Source organism: Camellia sinensis, chromosome 13, assembly GCF_055761805.1.
Source record: "Camellia sinensis isolate YWXY chromosome 13, ASM5576180v1, whole genome shotgun sequence".
Classification (NCBI taxonomy): Eukaryota; Viridiplantae; Streptophyta; class Magnoliopsida; order Ericales; family Theaceae; genus Camellia; species Camellia sinensis.
Window position 1 is genome coordinate 7624068 of NC_138973.1, and position 17931 is coordinate 7641998.

A 17931-nucleotide genomic window follows, 5' to 3' on the forward strand; every position below is an offset into this window, starting at 1 on the left:
GTTTTTTAAAAGACTAATGGAAAAAGTGTAATGAAATTAATACCCTCCACTAAAGATATTAATTTATGGAATTACTATCATCTCTTCCCCCATTCATTGTTCTCTTCTACTCTCAATGCTACTAGCACAACGACTCTCTCACCGCTACACTATGGGTTTATAATTCCTTAAGAAAATACACACACACATATATATATATATATATATATATGCCAAATTGAATATTAGTGGTCTAGATTTATTTAAAGTATTGGCTCACAACACTTAGGTGGTGTTTAATAAAACTGAAAACTAAATATTGAAAATTAAGTATTAAAAACTAAATGCTTAATTTGTTAAATTAAAACTGTTCGATGAAAATTTAAGTACTGAATTAAAAATAAATTGTTTGATATGTATTAGATCAAATTTGAAATTTATTTATTTCAAATTGTACATTTTAATTTTTATATTGTGACAGTGGTAGTAGTGTTAGTGGTAGTTGTAGTGATGGCGGTAGCGATAGCATAGTGGTGGTGGAGGTAGCGATTGTTTATGACAATAATAATAATGGTGATGAAAGTGATGGTAGTAGTGGTGGTAGTGATAATAGCGGCGATGGTGATGGTGATAGTAATAGTTGTGGCATAGCGATGATGGTGGTGGCGGTATAGTAGTGATGGTGGTGGTGGTGGTGGCGGTGGCGTGATTTGATATTTTGATTTTTTTTTTCTCATTTTATTTATGGGATTGTAGAATTTTTTTATTTTTGAATGCATGCTAAGTCAACGTTGGGTGGGGTGTAATATTCTAGATTTTTCTTTCCTTTTTTAAGGACGGTTAAATAGTTAGTATTGTTAAAATAGGGTAATTAAAGTATTGTAAGGTTCTGGTTGATTTATGTAATACAGAGTGGTGTGGAAGGAATGAAATGAATGAAAAAGAAAATCATAGATAAAAGATCAATGGTAAATGCGTTATTTTAAAAAGAACTATTGCTGACATAAGTAAAAACTGTGTGTTGACTAAACAGTCAACTACCAGAGGGGTAATTGATAATGTTATTTTAAATCTTGGAAAATATGTTGTAATTTCTAAAATGTGAGGGACACATTGTATTAGTTGCAAACCTTAAGGGGTGTCAATATAATTTATCCAATACAAAATTCTCATAAGAGTATTTATAATTTTCTAAAGCATAAGAAGTAATTTGTACTTTAAGCAAATCTAAGAGAGTGTATTTGTAATTTACCTTTTATTAATGATATATTATGGATGTTTAGGAAGTTGCTATTTTAGTTTTGGGCTATTTTAGTAGGCTAAATTTTTTGTGCTTGGAAAGATAGTTGAATTTTTTTTTAATTTGATATGATATTTGTGAGAGAAAAAATGAAATAATAACGATTTTGATGTGATATTTTATTTTATTGACTATTTTAACATATTTTATCTTTTAGTAAATTTTAATTCAAAAAGCTAAAAAATAGCATTTCGTAAACACCCTAGGGTGTTTGGGAAGTTAGTTTTTAGGTTTTTTTTTTTTAATTTTTTTTTCACTAAAAGACAAATTAGTTACAAAATCAAGAAAAAAAAATAAATTCAAACAAAATATCACATCAAATCTCATAATCATTTTTTTTTCCCTCACAATCACATCTAACCACAAAAAAAACCCAACTATTTTACCAAACACAAAAAAAAAAAAAAAAATTCCAAAAATATCCTATAACTAAAAAAATCTACAAAAAAAAAAAACTCAATTCCCAAATATCACCGTATATATGTTACGAAAATCTTGGAGAATAGGTTACGCATAACACTCTCTTCTCTCTATCTACCATGGTGGCCCCATTTCCCTTCTCTCTAACCACTCTTTTCTTCCTCATCCTGTTCTTGTTCATGCTAGTAAAGCAATGGATAAGACCCAAAACCCGAACCACCATTCGAAACCTCCCTCCAGGTCCTTGGAAGCTACCTCTCATCGGAAACATCCACCAGCTATCCTCTCTTCCTCACCGCAGTCTTCAAGACTTAGCGACCAAACACGGGCCTCTAATGCACCTCCAGCTCGGCGAGGTCTCTGCGGTTGTCATATCATCGCCTCGGCTAGCCAAAATGGTGATGACAACCCATGATCTTGCCCTAGCAAACAGGCCGAGACTTCTTGTCGCCGAGACTCTTCTGTACTGCTCTGACATCGGTTTCTCTCCCTACGGTGGTTATTTGCGACAAATGCGGAAAATTTGCACGGAGGAACTCTTGAGTGCCAGTAAAGTCCGGTATTTCCGTGGCATTCGAGAAAATGAAGTCTCGGATCTTATTGAATACATAAAGTTGTCATCCGGAGTCCCAGTCAATCTGTCAGAAAAACTTTATGATCTGACAAGTAACATAACTTGCAAAGCAGCAGTGGGTAATGTTGGAAAGTTAATTAAGCAACAATATTGACAGAATAATTGTTATATATATTAATTAGTGTATGAACTTAGTGTATTAATCAATGATATAGCATAATTTTAGAATTTTTAAATATTTGCAATTTGTATAATGGATGAGATCAATAATAATGTCATAACACTAGTTGGTACATTAGTTAGTACATTAATTAGTGCATGTGGCACCACGGATATTGATAATAAGAAGTTATGTTTACATGTCCATTATTTATAAATATATGGGAAACATACAATTAAGTGTAGATTTAGGAAATAAATTATTCATCAAGGGTGAGCTTTATAAATATTACTAACTAAAATTCTTAATTTTTTGCATGCATCTGTAATTAGTTTTTCAAAATCCACTTAATTGTAATTCTTCCTATGAATATAGGGCCCACATCTCTTTCTGCAGGAAGGGAGGGGAATATAGTTGTACAATAACTTGTCGTATTTCGCATTAATTTCGCAAGCTATTTTCCTTTTCATACTTTTATTATTATTAGGGAAAATTACATGTAAGTGAAACAAAAGGAGAAAAAAATAATAAATACATGGGAGGGTAAGTTTCAATTGCACTCCACCACAAACATACTTATACACTCCCTATGTTGATAATTTTTGTTTTCCTTTTCCAAACTGCATTTAATTCCCCCTTATTATTATTATTATTATTATTATTATTATTATTTACTGTTTTTTGATTGCTTGATTTTCATGATTTTGCTTTTTTGAATAGGAAAGAAGTGCAGAGACCAAGAAGTATTAATGGAGCTGATGAAAGACACCACATCTTTGGCAGGAGGTTTTGACTTGGCTGATTTGTTTCCATCCATAAAGTTGCTACATGTGGTTAGTGGGATGAAGCCTAAGTTGATGAAAATGCATAGGAAGATTGATGATGTCCTTGAAAGCATTATCAGAGAGAGAAGAATGGCAAGCAAAGAAGAAAGTGAACAAAGAGACGAAGATCTACTAGATGTTCTACTAAGGCTTGAGAAAACTGGTGGCCTTCAGTTTCCCATCACAGACGACAACATTAAAGCTATCATTTTTGTAAGTTCTTGTGTTATAGTATTATATATAATTCCATAATTTTGTTTTTAGATAAAAGCAACCTAAATTATGTGTTCGTTTGTTTCTTAATTTGGTTGTCTAAAATTAATTTTAATTTTTTAATTTGTGTCTTAATGATCCAATTTCAAATGATGATTGTGTATTAGAATATACATATGTAACTAAAATATGTGTTCCCTCTCACATATGTTCCCAAAGTTCTAATTCTGTTAATCTATGAAGTATGAATACTTTTAAAAGGACAGAATATACGTATCAGATACTTACTAAAAGTATCGGATACTTCTTAATTAATTTTTCATTAATTTTAAAATATCGAATACTCCAAGTCACAAAATTAGAATTGTAGTATTTCTTGCATAGTATTATAATATAATATAATTATATATGAGGATAAAAACAATAACTTTTTTTTCAATACTTTACTTAGTTCTTTGATAAGAAGAATATAGTTAATTAGAGTATAATTTGTCAAATTGACTTATTTTCATAACTACATAGAAAGTAAGAATTAATTAAATTAAATATCGTTTTTCTGTTATTGTAATATAAACATATTAAACTTGATATTAAAATGAAATATTTATAAGACCAATTAAAAAGTAAAAGAAGTAAACTAGCTACCAACTTAAATTATTACCTATTTCTTAACAATTATTATTTTGCATTATAAAATTATAGTATAGTTTCACAACATTTTTGAGCTCATAACTAACTACTAAGTTAATATTTTCAAAAATATTTTTTTTACAAACGTAACCTAGTCGTATCCATATCCTATTTTTCTAGATTTTGTCATATCATCATATCCGCATCATATCATATCCGTATCCATATTTCCTAACAATTAATTTACACCATATGTGCTTTTCTTCTCTATATTATAGTTTGTCAAATTTCCCTGCTCCATCATCCCATGTTTTTATTTTCTATGGCCCTGTTTGGTAGGGCTTATTTCTAACTTATTTCAGCTTTTAGCTTAATTTAAGCTATTTTGATGTGTTTGGTTCAGTTTAACAATACATCTTATAGCATTTTGTAAGTCAAAAATCAACTTATTCTTTGAGTAGGGGGGGAGAAGCTTAATTTATAAGTCAAAAACCAGCTTATATTCACAGTTATAAGTTATAAGCTGTTAAAGTACAAGCTATAATCACTTTTCCACAGCTTTACCAAACGGGCCTATATAACATTGTATAAGGATTAAATTATAAAAATTGGAACTCTGATAACCAAAAATGACATTGGAACAGTACATACATTGAAGATCATTAGTGTATTTTGTGAACCCAACAAGGTAGCCCCATATGTGTGTTGAATTGAATATGCAGGACATGTTCACTGGTTCAACTGAAACTTCATCAACAACGGTCGAATGGGCAATGGCAGAGCTGATGAAAAACCCAATTGTAATGAAGAAAGCACAAGCAGAGTTGAGACAATCACTCTTAAAGCTCAATGAAAAGCGAAGGTTCCCCCATGAGACTCGCATTCAAAAACTAACTTACCTTAAAATGGTGATCAAAGAAACCCTAAGGCTTCACCCTCCATCACCATTGTTGCTCCCAAGAGAAAGCAGAGAGCCTTGCAATATTGATGGATACAACATACCCGCCAATACCCAAGTCCTTGTCAATGCTTGGGCCATCGGAAGAGACCCCAACTATTGGGATGATGCTCAGACCTTCATGCCGGAGAGATTCGAACTCAGTTCCATTGATTTTGCAGGTAGGTCGATTATTTTTGAAATTATATTTCTTGCCTATTTTAAAAAAAAAAATAAATATGATTAAAATATATAATTACTGATATTTAATCATTTTAATTTTGTACTTAAATATTTTACTCAACAAATCTTAAAAAGTAAACTGTTTGGATCATTGAAATTAATGTCAAAATAGACCTACAAAATCCAAACACTATCAACTTGAAAGAAAGCACACTCTTTATTTATTTATTTATTTGTTATTATTATTATTAGTTGAGAAATTGAAATGGCATGTTAGGGTTCGATTTTAACCGTTACCAATATGAAGTTTTAAGAGTTCTATAAAATAGTAATGCAGATTTCTTTCCAGTTGGTGATTATTGGGCCTTTGCGGTGCCCATCATAAAGCTTACAATGATATAAATCATTAAAACAAAACTTGTTGTGAACCATCCGAACAACACTCTCTAATTTAGATTTGAAACTCAAGTAGTGAGTATATATTCCTTTTATAAAAATTTATAGATTCCTCCATTAGAATAAATTAAAAGAGATAGAAAGGATGCTTCATAAATGTTTTCTATCCTAATCTTTAATGTAAAACATATAGCATTTATAATTTATTTTCTAATATTCAAAAAAATAAAAAGTATTTAAATATATTATTTATGTTGATATTTGTGTTAAATTTAAAAACAAAAAAAACCGACACCATGATTGGTTAAGTTCCATCGGTTTGAGAAACATGTTGTTCCAACCCACATGCATGAAAAACATGGGAACCAACCAAGTCAAGCTTGGCAGCCACCAACCATAGCAAAGGTCAAGAATGGAGGCTAGCCAAGTCAAGAATGAAGGCTCTCCCACCTACTCCTTGTGTGTATAAATAGAGATGGGAGGGAGAGGATGAGAGATATCAGAAATTGGAGAGTAAGAGCTGTGAGTTGAGTGAGTTTCATCTCCTCCTCTGTATTTTGTATTTTGCTCCATTTTAGTGAAAATTCTCATTTCTGTCCGTGGATGTAGGCATTGGGCCGAACCACGTAAATATTGTGTTCTCTGTGTGTGTGTGATATTTTCTGGGTGTGTGTTTGATCCTAACAAAGTGGTATCAGAGCCAAATTATACGTTTTTCGGAAAAACAGAGTATTGTTTCGAAACTGCCCAGAAATCGTATTGCTCGAAATCCGATTTTGAGCATACCAGGAGCAAGGACTCGACGAGAGGAGTCCAGAAATATAAAACAGACACCAAACGGAGGCTGCACGCGCTTCCACGCGCTCCTGGAAGTTGGCGAGTGATCCCACTCTCAGACACGCGCCCACACGCGCCGTTCAGGTACCCGGCGCGTGATCCCACTCTCAGACACGCGCTACACGCGCGGTTCAAGGAGGAAGACGACTGAGGACCAGCGCGTGTCTTACACGCGCCATCAGCACGCGCGCCCCAAGCCGAGCCGAAGCCGAGTTGACCAAGCCGCTGACCAAGCCGCTGACCAAGCCGCTGACTGAGCCGCTGACGTCAGCAGAACCGGAGGAATAATCTGGTGCTTCGCAGGCGCACCAGATTCTGCCCATCTGAACCATTCAATCTGTTTTGGCTTGATCTAAGCCATTTGAGATCCGATTTGGGTGATCCAATAGTGGTTTCCGACTATTTGGAGTATTCCGGACACATCCGTACGGTCAGATTTTGCAAATAAGTTTTTAAAAATTTGAAGTTTTTATTTTGGCAATCCGAAGTGCTTTTTCGGCTAATTTGACCAGTCCGGACTCCACAGCAAAACTTGTTTTTCAGCCAACGATCATTATTGTATGATGGAGGAATCAACGTCGACTTCAGGTTCTATGATAAAGTTAAATGCTTCCAATTATGCCATTTGGAAGCCTAGAATGGAAGATGTCTTGTATTGCCGAGATTTGTTTGACCCCATTGAGCTTAATGGCGTTAAACCACCAACGGAAAAAGACGAAGACTGGAAGCGGAAGAACCGAAAGACCATTGGCCAGATCAGACAATGGATTGATCACAGTGTCTTCCACCATGTCGCACAGGAGACTGATGCCTATGCTCTCTGGATAAAGTTAGAAGGCATGTACCAGTCGAAGACTGCTCGGAACAAAGCCCTCCTGATGAGGAGACTTGTGAATTTGAAGTTGAAAGGCGGTATCTCTGTTGCTGAACATACCAGTGAGTTTCAAAATTTGGTGAACCAACTAACAACTGTCAAAATGGAGTTAGATGATGAAATGCAGGCCCTATTGCTGCTCAGTTCTTTGCCAGACAGTTGGGAGACATTGGTGGTGTCTCTCAGCAACTCTGCCCCAGAAGGGAAACTGACCATGAGCATGGTTACAGATGCCTTATTTAGTGAAGAGGCAAGAAAGAAAGAAATGGGTGGAGATCAATCCCATGCCCTCGTCACAGAAAATAAAAGCAGAGGCAGGGGCAGGGGAAGAAGCAAAAGTAGAGGACGCAGCAGAGGAAGATCTCAAGACAGAGGGAAATTCAAAGAAGGAACGAGCCGGCCAAGGTTCAAATGTTACCATTGTGGCCAGGAGGGTCACATAAAGAAGTATTGCTATGCCTTGAAGGGAGAACAACAACAAGGCAATAGACAGCCAAAGACCGAAGATGGGACCACTGCAGTTTCTGTCTCAGAGGATATTGCATTATTCTCTGTTGAAGAAGAAGAATGCCTCCATATGTCAGACAACGACACCGAGTGGGTGGTAGATACAGCAGCTTCCTACCACGCTACATCCCAGAAGGAGTTCTTCAGTACGTACCAAGCTGGAGATTTTGGTACAGTGAAAATGGGTAACTCCAGTTTTTCAAAAATTGTGGGAATTGGTGATGTTCATATCCAAACCAAAGTTGGGTGCACAATGGTGTTGAAAGATGTCAGGCATGTTCCCGATTTACGCCTGAATCTTATTTCAGGGATAGCCTTAGATCGACAAGGCTATGAGAACTACTTTGGCAAAGGCATATGGAAGTTGAAAAAGGGATCTCTCGTGGTAGCCAAAGGACAGGCAATTGGCACACTATACAAGACTCATGTGGAGGTGAATTCAAATAGTCTCAACGCAGCAGAAGATGAGACTTCACCAAATTTGTGGCACAAAAGGCTGGGTCACATGAGTGAGAAAGGGTTACAGATTTTGGCAAAGAAGTCACTTATTCCCTTTGCCAAAGATGCAAAATTAAATCCTTGTGACAACTGCTTGTTTGGGAAGCATCATAGAGTAGCTTTCCATTCATCATCCAGAAGACAATCAGAGTTGTTGAGCAGAGTATACTCTGATGTTTGCGGTCCCATTGAAGTGGAATCGTTGGGTGGTAGAAAATACTTTCTGACGTTCATTGATGATGCATCACGGAAGGTATGGGTTTATGTCTTAAAGACCAAAGCTGAGGTGTTCCAGCATTTTCAGACATTCCATGCTATGGTGGAAAGGGAGACTGAAAAGAAGCTGAAATGTCTCCGAACAGACAATGGAGGCGAGTACACGTCAAAGGAATTTAAAGCCTACTGTGCTACTCACGGCATCCGGCATGAGAAGACTGTTCCTGGAACCCCACAACACAATGGTATAGCCGAGAGAATGAACCGAACCATTGTGGAGAAGGTCAGATGTATGCTCAAAATGGCAAAGCTACCAAAGCCATTTTGGGGAGAAGCTGTTCGTGTTGCTTGCTATTTGATCAACAGATCGCCATCAGTTCCACTGAATTTTCAGATTCCAGAAGAAGTATGGTCTGGAAGGGAGATTTCTTACTCTCACTTGAGAGTGTTTGGGTGCAAAGCATTTGCACATGTATCCAAAGAGCACAGACAGAAGCTGGATGACAAAGCCACTCCATGCATCTTTATTGGCTATGGAGATGAAGAATTTGGATACAGATTGTGGGATCCGAAACACAAAAAGGTCATTCGAAGCCGAGATGTGGTGTTTCAAGAAGGCCAGACCTTTGAAGACTTTGGGCAACCAGCCAAACCCAAAGTTGATGATGTTTCAGAAATTATTCCAAACCCTGCACCATCACAGCATGCCACTGATGAAGAAGAGTTACCGCAGCATGCAGTCAATAATGTACAGTTGCAGGATGGATTTCTAGAAGAAGAAGATCCAGAAGCAGAGGGTGTTGAGCAGGGGGAGCCACAACCCCCTCTACCAGAGACTGTTGGTCCACAGTTACGAAGATCAACAAGAGAATTTAAGCCGTCAACCAAATACCCTGCTTCTGAGTATATTTTGCTTACCGATGAGGGGGAGCCAGAAAGTTTTCAAGAAGCTCAAAATCATAAGGAGAAGAGTAGCTGGCAGCAATCTATGCAAGAAGAAATGCAATCCTTGCAGAAGAATCAGACTTATGATTTGGTGAAACTTCCCCAGGGTCGAAAAGCATTGCAGAACAAATGGGTGTTCAAGTTGAAGAAAGATGGCAGCGGAAAGCTAGTCAAGTATAAGGCTCGATTGGTTGTCAAAGGTTTTGGGCAGAAGAAAGGTATTGATTTTGATGAAATCTTTTCGCCAGTTGTAAAAATGACATCCATTCGAGTAGTTTTGGGACTAGCAGCTAGTTTGAATTTGGAACTTGAACAAATGGATGTGAAGACAGCATTTCTCCATGGTGATCTAAAGGAAGAAATTTACATGGAGCAGCCAGAAGGTTTTGAAGTCAAAGGGAAAGAAAACTTAGTCTGCAGATTGAAGAAGAGTCTCTACGGCCTCAAACAAGCGCCGAGACAGTGGTACAAGAAGTTTGACTCATTCATGGTAGGTCATGAGTACAAGAGAACTGTTGCAGACCAGTGTGTTTATGTCAGGACATTTCCCGGTGGAAACTTTATCATACTTCTACTCTATGTTGATGACATGTTGATCGTTGGACAAGATGCCACAACAATCAGATCACTGAAGAAGGAGTTATTACAGTCCTTTGACATGAAGGACCTAGGCCCTGCACAGCAAATTTTGGGCATGAATATTGTGCGTGACAGGAAAGCCAAGAAGTTGTGGCTGTCACAGGAGAAGTACATTGAACGAGTAATTGAGAAGTTCAACATGAAAGATGCCAAGCCAGTCAGTACTCCGCTGGCTAATCATTTCAAGCTGAGCAAGAATTCTTGTCCCTCATCTACGAAGGAAAGACAAGAGATGGAGGCGATTCCCTACTCATCCGCTGTAGGGAGTTTGATGTATGCAATGGTGTCCACCCGACCAGATATTGCTCATGCGGTTGGAGTTGTAAGCAGATTCCTTTCCAATCCAGGAAAAGAGCATTGGGAAGCAGTCAAGTGGATTCTGAGGTACCTCAAGGGTACAGCAAAAATGTGTTTGTGCTTTAGAGATGCTAAACCAGTCTTGGAAGGCTATACTGATTCAGATATGGCAGGCGATCTTGATGGTAGGAAATCTACATCAGGATTGCTGTTCACTTTCGCAGGGGGAGCTGTGTCTTGGCAGTCCAAGCTGCAAAAGTGTGTTGCTTTATCCACAACTGAGGCAGAGTATATTGCCGCAGCGGAAGCCGGGAAAGAAATGTTGTGGTTGAAACGGTTTCTCCAAGAATTGGGATTAAAGCAAGAAAAGTTCACGGTACATTGTGATAGTCAGAGTGCCATAGACCTGAGCAAGAATTCAATGTACCATTCTCGCACAAAGCACATTGATGTTCGGTATCATTGGATACGCGAAGTGATGAACAAGCAGTTATTGGAACTGACCAAGATTCACACAGATAAGAATCCAGCTGACATGCTTACAAAGGTGGTCTCGAGAGACAAACTCGAAATTTGCAGAGACATTGCCGGGATGGACTTCAAGTGAGAAGTCAGTCATGCATCTGGGTATGGAGGGGGAGAATTGTTGTTCCAACCCACATGCATGAAAAACATGGGAACCAACCAAGTCAAGCTTGGCAGCCACCAACCATAGCAAAGGTCAAGAATGGAGGCTAGCCAAGTCAAGAATGAAGGCTCTCCCACCTACTCCTTGTGTGTATAAATAGAGATGGGAGGGAGAGGATGAGAGATATCAGAAATTGGAGAGTAAGAGCTGTGAGTTGAGTGAGTTTCATCTCCTCCTCTGTATTTTGTATTTTGCTCCATTTTAGTGAAAATTCTCATTTCTGTCCGTGGATGTAGGCATTGGGCCGAACCACGTAAATATTGTGTTCTCTGTGTGTGTGTGATATTTTCTGGGTGTGTGTTTGATCCTAACAAAACAGACCGTATTATAATTAGTTTGATTCTCTCTATTATTCTTCTTACAACACTATTTTACAGGAAATAACTTTGAGTTTATTCCGTTTGGAGCCGGGAGGAGGATATGTCCGGGGATGTTGTTTGGATTGGCAAATGTTGAGCTGCCTCTAGCTCTACTTCTCTACCACTTCGATTGGGAGCTTCCAGGGGAGATGAAGCCAGAAGATTTGGATATGAATGAGGGGCATGGAGCTATTGTCAGGAAGAGAAATGGGTTGTGCTTAGTTCCCACTCCTTTTGTTCCTTCATTTAGTGGATGAAGCAACCAATGAAGGCCTAGAATGAGCTATTAAATAAAAACATCAATAATAAGAGAACAAACCCCCCAAAAAGGAGCTGTAATAATTGAAATATTACTTGCTCCGTCGTCTTCCAAATTTGTATTTCCTATCATGTAATCAAGTTGTGTTTCCTTCAGCCTGCTTTCTCTCATGTTTTGCTTTTATTTACTCTATTTAATAATTTATTTAAAAAAATTTCAAAATTTGAGTCTTGTAACAAAACAAACCCTGTATTTTTTCTTTTGTTAATTTAAATTCGATTTTTTAAATTTATTTACAATATAAATCATCAATTTATTTTTATTAAATAAAAATGTCAATTTTTTTTTTTTGTAAATTATTAAACTCAATGTACATATATAGAATCCTCTCTAATGACACTTGAAGCCGAGTAAAGACACTTTTGACACTCTTTTTGGCAAAATGAGCTTATAAGAGGTGCCAAATGAATCATAGCATGTAGTTAAGCAACTCTTTCTGGTTCTGGCTCGCTCACCTTCCATTGACTTTACCTGTCTCAGAACTACAATGTAAATACTGAAAAAAAATAAAATAAAATAAAATAAAAAACCAACCCATTAAAACACAAGAGCAAAAGACTAGTTCACCCTTCATGGCTTAATACATGGTTGCAATACAACTAGATAAGTTATAAGTACATATATATGTCTTTGCTCCAAACATTAACAGATAAAGTTTTCACAACTCAAAAGACTTCATTATCTAACTTCAGAGATATGTCCATGGAGAAAAGCTCTTGACACAGCAACTTCGCTTCGTAGGGCACATTCACTCTGACAATATCTTCCACAAACTCGCAAAATCGGCAATACGGACCCTTAATCTTACGACTGCCAGACACTGGCCGCTGAATAACATTTGCGATATTCTTACATTTTCGGCAGATGTGCATTTGGGAGGAGTCACTGAGCGTGAAGAGTCGTTCATGGAGATTGGCTGCTACACCATGGGCTATAAGGCAGTCACGCTCCATCTCGCCAAATTTGATCCCTCCGAAGCGCTTCCTGTCTGCCACGGGCTGTCTGGTGAGCGGATGGACAGGTCCAGTGTTGCGGAATTTCACTTTGTCTTCGGACATATGAGTCAGACGCTGGTAGCATGTTGGGGCCATAAATACAAGAGAGTGTTTCATCTCACCAGTTCGGCCTTTGTACACTATTTCATTCCCCCATCTTGAAAATCCAGCCCTGCCATATCTATATTTATATGACAAAATGAGTGATAGCATCACTCCATTTGTTTTGGCAGAAACATTTTCTCCATAGAAAGCATTTTCCTATGTTTGGTTGCAACCTTGGAACTAATGTGTGAGTGATTGTATTAGTTATGGTGTTAGTGGTGGTTGTGATGGTGGTGGTGGCGGCGGCGTCGGCAGTGGTGGTATTAGGAAGAGTTCAATTTGGAAAAAAGTTTTCAATCTTTTAAAAGTGAAAAATATTTTCCATCCAAATAAGATTGTTTTCCGTTGACAAAAAAAAATGTTTTCCATTAACTTTTGTTTTCATCGTACCAAATGTCAAAAGATATATAAAACGTTTTCTAGAAAATGTATGGAGCACATATGAAATATAGGCCAACATGCATTGCAATAAGCACGACACAATGTAAAAAGATGCCTTCGTTATGGTATTGTTACCTATGAAGCTGATCCGTTATGGCATCAATAGAAATAGTGGAAAACGGGGTGGTGTATCTTAGCGAACCACCACATACAATGCCCTTTCCCAAGGCAGTCTCTAGCAATTGACTAGGAGTCTGACGTGAAGGAAATGCATGAGAATTTATGACAATATCCGGGACAATCCCTTGAATTGTGAAAGGGAAATTCTCTTGAGATTCCAGAAAACCCAAAACACCTTTCTGCCCATGCATGCTAGAGAACTTGTTACCGAGACATGGCGTTCAAACCTGTGCAAGAAATAAACAGTTAAGAATTCAATTGTTAATCAGGAATTGAACTTTTTATGGCAAACAACTGTTATAGAAAGAAAAAGGCAAAACCTGAACACTGAAAGTATCAAGCAAATCACTTTCATGAACATATATGCATACCAAAATTCAATCACAATTATAAAATGAAATTACCTGGCTGAAAGATACTACAACAAAGTTTTTCCCATCATCATTAGCAGATAGCACGACTTTCTGAACCATGCCTCTTTCAGTGTGCTTCAATTTTGTACTGTGGTCTACCCTGGATTCAGCACATTTCCCAATGACAATATCAACATTCTGGAGATTTGCTCCAATGAATGGAAAACCATCATTATCAAGGCTATCAACACGTCCAATTTTGCTGTGCATCTTTCCAAAGTTGACAGTACCCTCATACTTGGGCTTCTTCCCTAATGCTTCCGTATTATCAACGTTAGCTTTGTGGCTTCTTATATATTTGATCTAATTCAAGTGTTATTGTGTTTGGATTATAAACTACAATCTTCAATTTTGAAGGGTAATGGGAGGACTTTCTATTCCGGCACAGATGTTGTTAGCCTTTGTCAATTGCTTAATGAAGTGGGTACTGTGGGGACATATTTTTTGAATAACGACACGTGGTCAAGGTAGCACCGAAGTGCCTTGCCGAGTTGCTACTTGTCCTGGTCATGGCACTGAGGTGATCTCAGCTAGGCTGAGATTATCTGAGGAGATACCAGAATCCGAGATGAACGGATAAGGAATAAGAATCCTAGATTGGAGAAGGACCTCAGCCTAGATAAGGATAAAGCTCTTAGGGAGTTTATCTCTATCTATTGGAGAGTCTAGGATAAGCATTGAGCCAGAGTTCAAGAGGAGCTAGGCTTCTATAGGGATTAGGTTAGTACTAGCTATAAAAGAAGGGCACCGTCGTGGGTCTAAGGTACGCTTTTTGTATTCTGGCTAGTGAGTTAAGCACTAATTATTATCTTTGAGAGATAACTGAGTATTGACTTGATCATCGGAGTGCCCCCGGGTGGAAGAACCACTGCCAGAGTCTTTTCTTTTTGTGACAGGTCGTTCGGGCACAATCTATTCTACTAGTGTTCTCTAGCTAAGTACCTGTTTGGCAGTGTGGTCAGAAAACAACACACACAATTTGGCATCGTTTATGGGAAAGAAAGGAGAATAGATGGCCAACAATGAACAGAAAGAGAAGATTGGGGACGACATTCCTACTAGAAGTGGTAAACACTTTGATCCTAACGTAGAAGAGGACAACTGCAATGAAGAAACTCGGGATCAGAATCTCGAAGAGAAAGACGTTGGCCAGGAGGGCGACATACCAAAGAAGTGAGATCGAGGCGGGTATTATAACGAGGACGACTTCCAAGTATGGAAAAATAGATGCCTAAGGAGGGACGGCGAGATGAACGGAATGGTGAACAAATTTGCAGACCTACAATCGGTCGTCAATTTCATGATGTAGAACAACGTCATGTAGCCACAGTTTTTGTTACAAGATACGCCGATTCTAGCGGCCAAAAAAGATGTCCAGAAAGGAGGGTAGAAAACAGTTCCTCCAGTCCCCCAGTATACCAGGACCAAGGAACACTCTCACCGGCCTTCAAGGGAGGTCGGGCGAGGAGAGTCAATGAAGGGAGATTCTCGGAGGACACATCGTACCAAAGAAGCTGATCCCAAAGAACATCGACATGTTCAAGGGAAGGAACTTTATTTTGACACGACCAATGGAGGGAGGGAGGTCCAAGAGGACCCATAACGACACCGGGAGTAGCGTGCCAAAGAGGCTAAAATCCTTAGATAGCCGAGCTCCTAGACGGACCATAGAGGATCTGAGAGATTATCTCCAGAGGAAGCGACAAGATGCCAAGGTAACCTTTCCGGTCAAGTCGAGAACACCGTTCTCGGTAGAATTTGACAAATTTGAAGCCCCAAAGAGGTTTCATATGCCGTGATTCCAAATATAAGACGGTAAGTCTGACCCTAACTTTCACGTCGACTTGTACCTGAACTCAATGGCATTGTACACCGGGAATGAGTCGTTACTCTGCAAGGTGTTCCCCTCCTCCTTTGGGGAAATCGCGTTAGACTAGTTTCACAAGTTGCCGAAAGGAACTGTGAAAAGCTGGAAAGGCCTAGCCGAGATGTTTGTGGCTAGATTCGTGACAAACAAACTATAACCGTTGAGGGTAGACTCCCTGATGGCTCTGAGAATTGGCGAGGATGAAAGCCTTAGGACCTATGCCAAAAGGTATTATGAGGTGTTCAACTGAATACCATGATGCAACCAAGAGGTAGCAATCGTGTCTTTTAAGAACGGCCTGAACGATGATTGTCTGCTTCTAAAATCACTAGCAAAGACATTGCCAAAAAGTATGGAGGAACTTATGGCCAGGATAGAAAAGTATGTCAGGGCCGATGAGGACACACCGGGGACAAAGGCGTCAAAATAAGAGAAGAGAAACAACTCGCCGAAGCGAGGCCGAGGTAATGGTGGATACAATAAACAAGAGACAGGATTGAGGGTTGCACAGGCAGTCACAACCGTATTTTGAATTTCGGTCTACAAAGTCTTGGAAAGAATCCAGAATCAGCCCTATTATAGAGCACCAAAGAAGATTCCTGATGAATTTATGAAAAGAAGTCTGGGGAAATGTTGTGCCTACCACAATGAGGATGGGCATCTAACTCAAGGATGTAGAGCCCTAAAAACACATCTGGAAGACCTGGTAAGATAGGGTCATTTAAGGGACCTCGTAGTGAGGCTAGGACAATTAGGGATGGCAATTTAAACCCGGCCTGATGGGGACCCGATCCCTCGACCCCGATCGGAACGGTTTTTCCCCGAAAATTATCCCCATAGGGCCGGGGATGGTATTAAAAATTAAATCCCCGATGATTTTCGGGCCGGGGACGGGGATCAGTTCTCCAACCCCGGCCCCGGCCCCGGCCCGACTAATCCCCGACTGATCCCCGCTGAGTAATTATAGTATATATATATATATATATTATATTATTTGTTTAGGGTACTATATATATTATATTATTTGTTTAGGTCCTCTCTCTCACTCACATCACACTCTCAGCCTCTCTCCCTCTTTCTCTCTCTCTTGTGTAGATTGAAGATCAATGGCAGATAGATAGGTGTCTACAGATTCAGACCCTCCTCCTCCTCCTCCGACGAGGAGCGCCAACTCCTCTTCCTCCTCCTCCTCCTCCGACGAGGGCCACCTCATTCTCCTCCGAGACCTCCGACGACAACGTCGTTCCCTCCGATCTCACCATCACCAATGGTGTTGGCAGCAGCTTCTCCGACGTCCTCTCCTTCCACCCATCGTGCCGATCTTTGATCTTTATCTTTGTGTTTATACATGATCGGTAACAGATCTCACCGATGGTGATCGGTAACAGATCATCTCTATCTTTGTGTTTATACATGATCGGTAACAGATCTGTAATAGATCGTTTTTTTTTTATAGATCTGTTGTGTTTATACATGATCTGTAACAACAGATCATCTGTATCTTTTTTTTTTTTTTGTTGATGTTGCTGCCTTGATGATGATGAATTTTTTTTGATGATGTTGCTGCCATGTCTTTGTTGATGATTTTTTTTTTTTTTTGGATGATGTTGCTGAATGATGTTGATGATGATGAGTACGGAGATTTTCCAGGGTCGGAGAAACCCGATCCCCGTTGGAGGTGGGGGTGGGGGGGAGTGGTGGGTTCCCCGTCGGGGATCGGGGCCGGGGACGGGGATTTTTGTAGTTTCGGGGATCGGGGACGGGGAGGGTGATCCCCGGCCCCGCCCCGCCCCGCCCCGTTGCCATTCCTAAGGACAATGGAGGAGCAAGCGAGACTGCCTCAGGCACCGGTAGCACCGCCTCTACCAGCACCACAACTACAAGCAGACGGACCTTGAGTATCAATGTGATTCACTCGAAGGTCAATGAGAACAAGATACATGGGGAAACTCATAAGGTAAAACACTTGCAACATGTGTATCAGGTTCGGCAGAAGAGACTTAGGGCAGACGAGTGCTAGGGACCAGTGGTGTCATTTACTAAAGGCGACCTAGAGATGGTGCAACATCCACATAACGATGCCTTGGTAATATCCCTCCAGATTGGAGAGTGCCAGGTAAAGCGAATTCTAATCGACTAGGGCAACTCTTGTGACATCATGTATGTCAGATTTTACAAGGAGCTTGACCTTCACC

At 39.3% G+C, this 17931-nt stretch overlaps 1 protein-coding gene and 1 pseudogene across 1 annotated transcript; one reads left to right on the plus strand and one right to left on the minus strand.

Annotated features, from left to right (window-relative positions):
• Nucleotides 1–1774: 1774 nt before the first annotated feature.
• On the plus strand, nt 1775–11957 carry LOC114264299 (premnaspirodiene oxygenase-like). Its single transcript, XM_082901364.1, has 4 exons — nt 1775–2392; nt 3154–3470; nt 4823–5219; nt 11495–11957. The coding sequence occupies exons 1-4, from the start codon at nt 1819–1821 to the stop codon at nt 11731–11733; spliced, it is 1527 nt and encodes a 508-aa protein (XP_082757490.1). The 5' UTR covers nt 1775–1818; the 3' UTR covers nt 11734–11957.
• A 503-nt stretch (nt 11958–12460) lies between these two features.
• On the minus strand, nt 12461–17151 carry LOC114264341 (DNA-directed RNA polymerases IV and V subunit 2-like; annotated as a pseudogene).
• Nucleotides 17152–17931: the final 780 nt, after the last annotated feature.

Bases quoted from the DNA above. Each gene is read 5' to 3' on its own strand.
- LOC114264299 (XM_082901364.1), top strand. From the start codon at position 1,819: ATGGTGGCCCCATTTCCCTTCTCTCTAACCACTCTTTTCTTCCTCATC. The intron at 2,393-3,153 runs GTAATGTTGGAA...TTTTTTGAATAG, and splicing joins AACTTGCAAAGCAGCAGTGG to GAAAGAAGTGCAGAGACCAA. The intron at 3,471-4,822 runs GTAAGTTCTTGT...TTGAATATGCAG, and splicing joins ACATTAAAGCTATCATTTTT to GACATGTTCACTGGTTCAAC.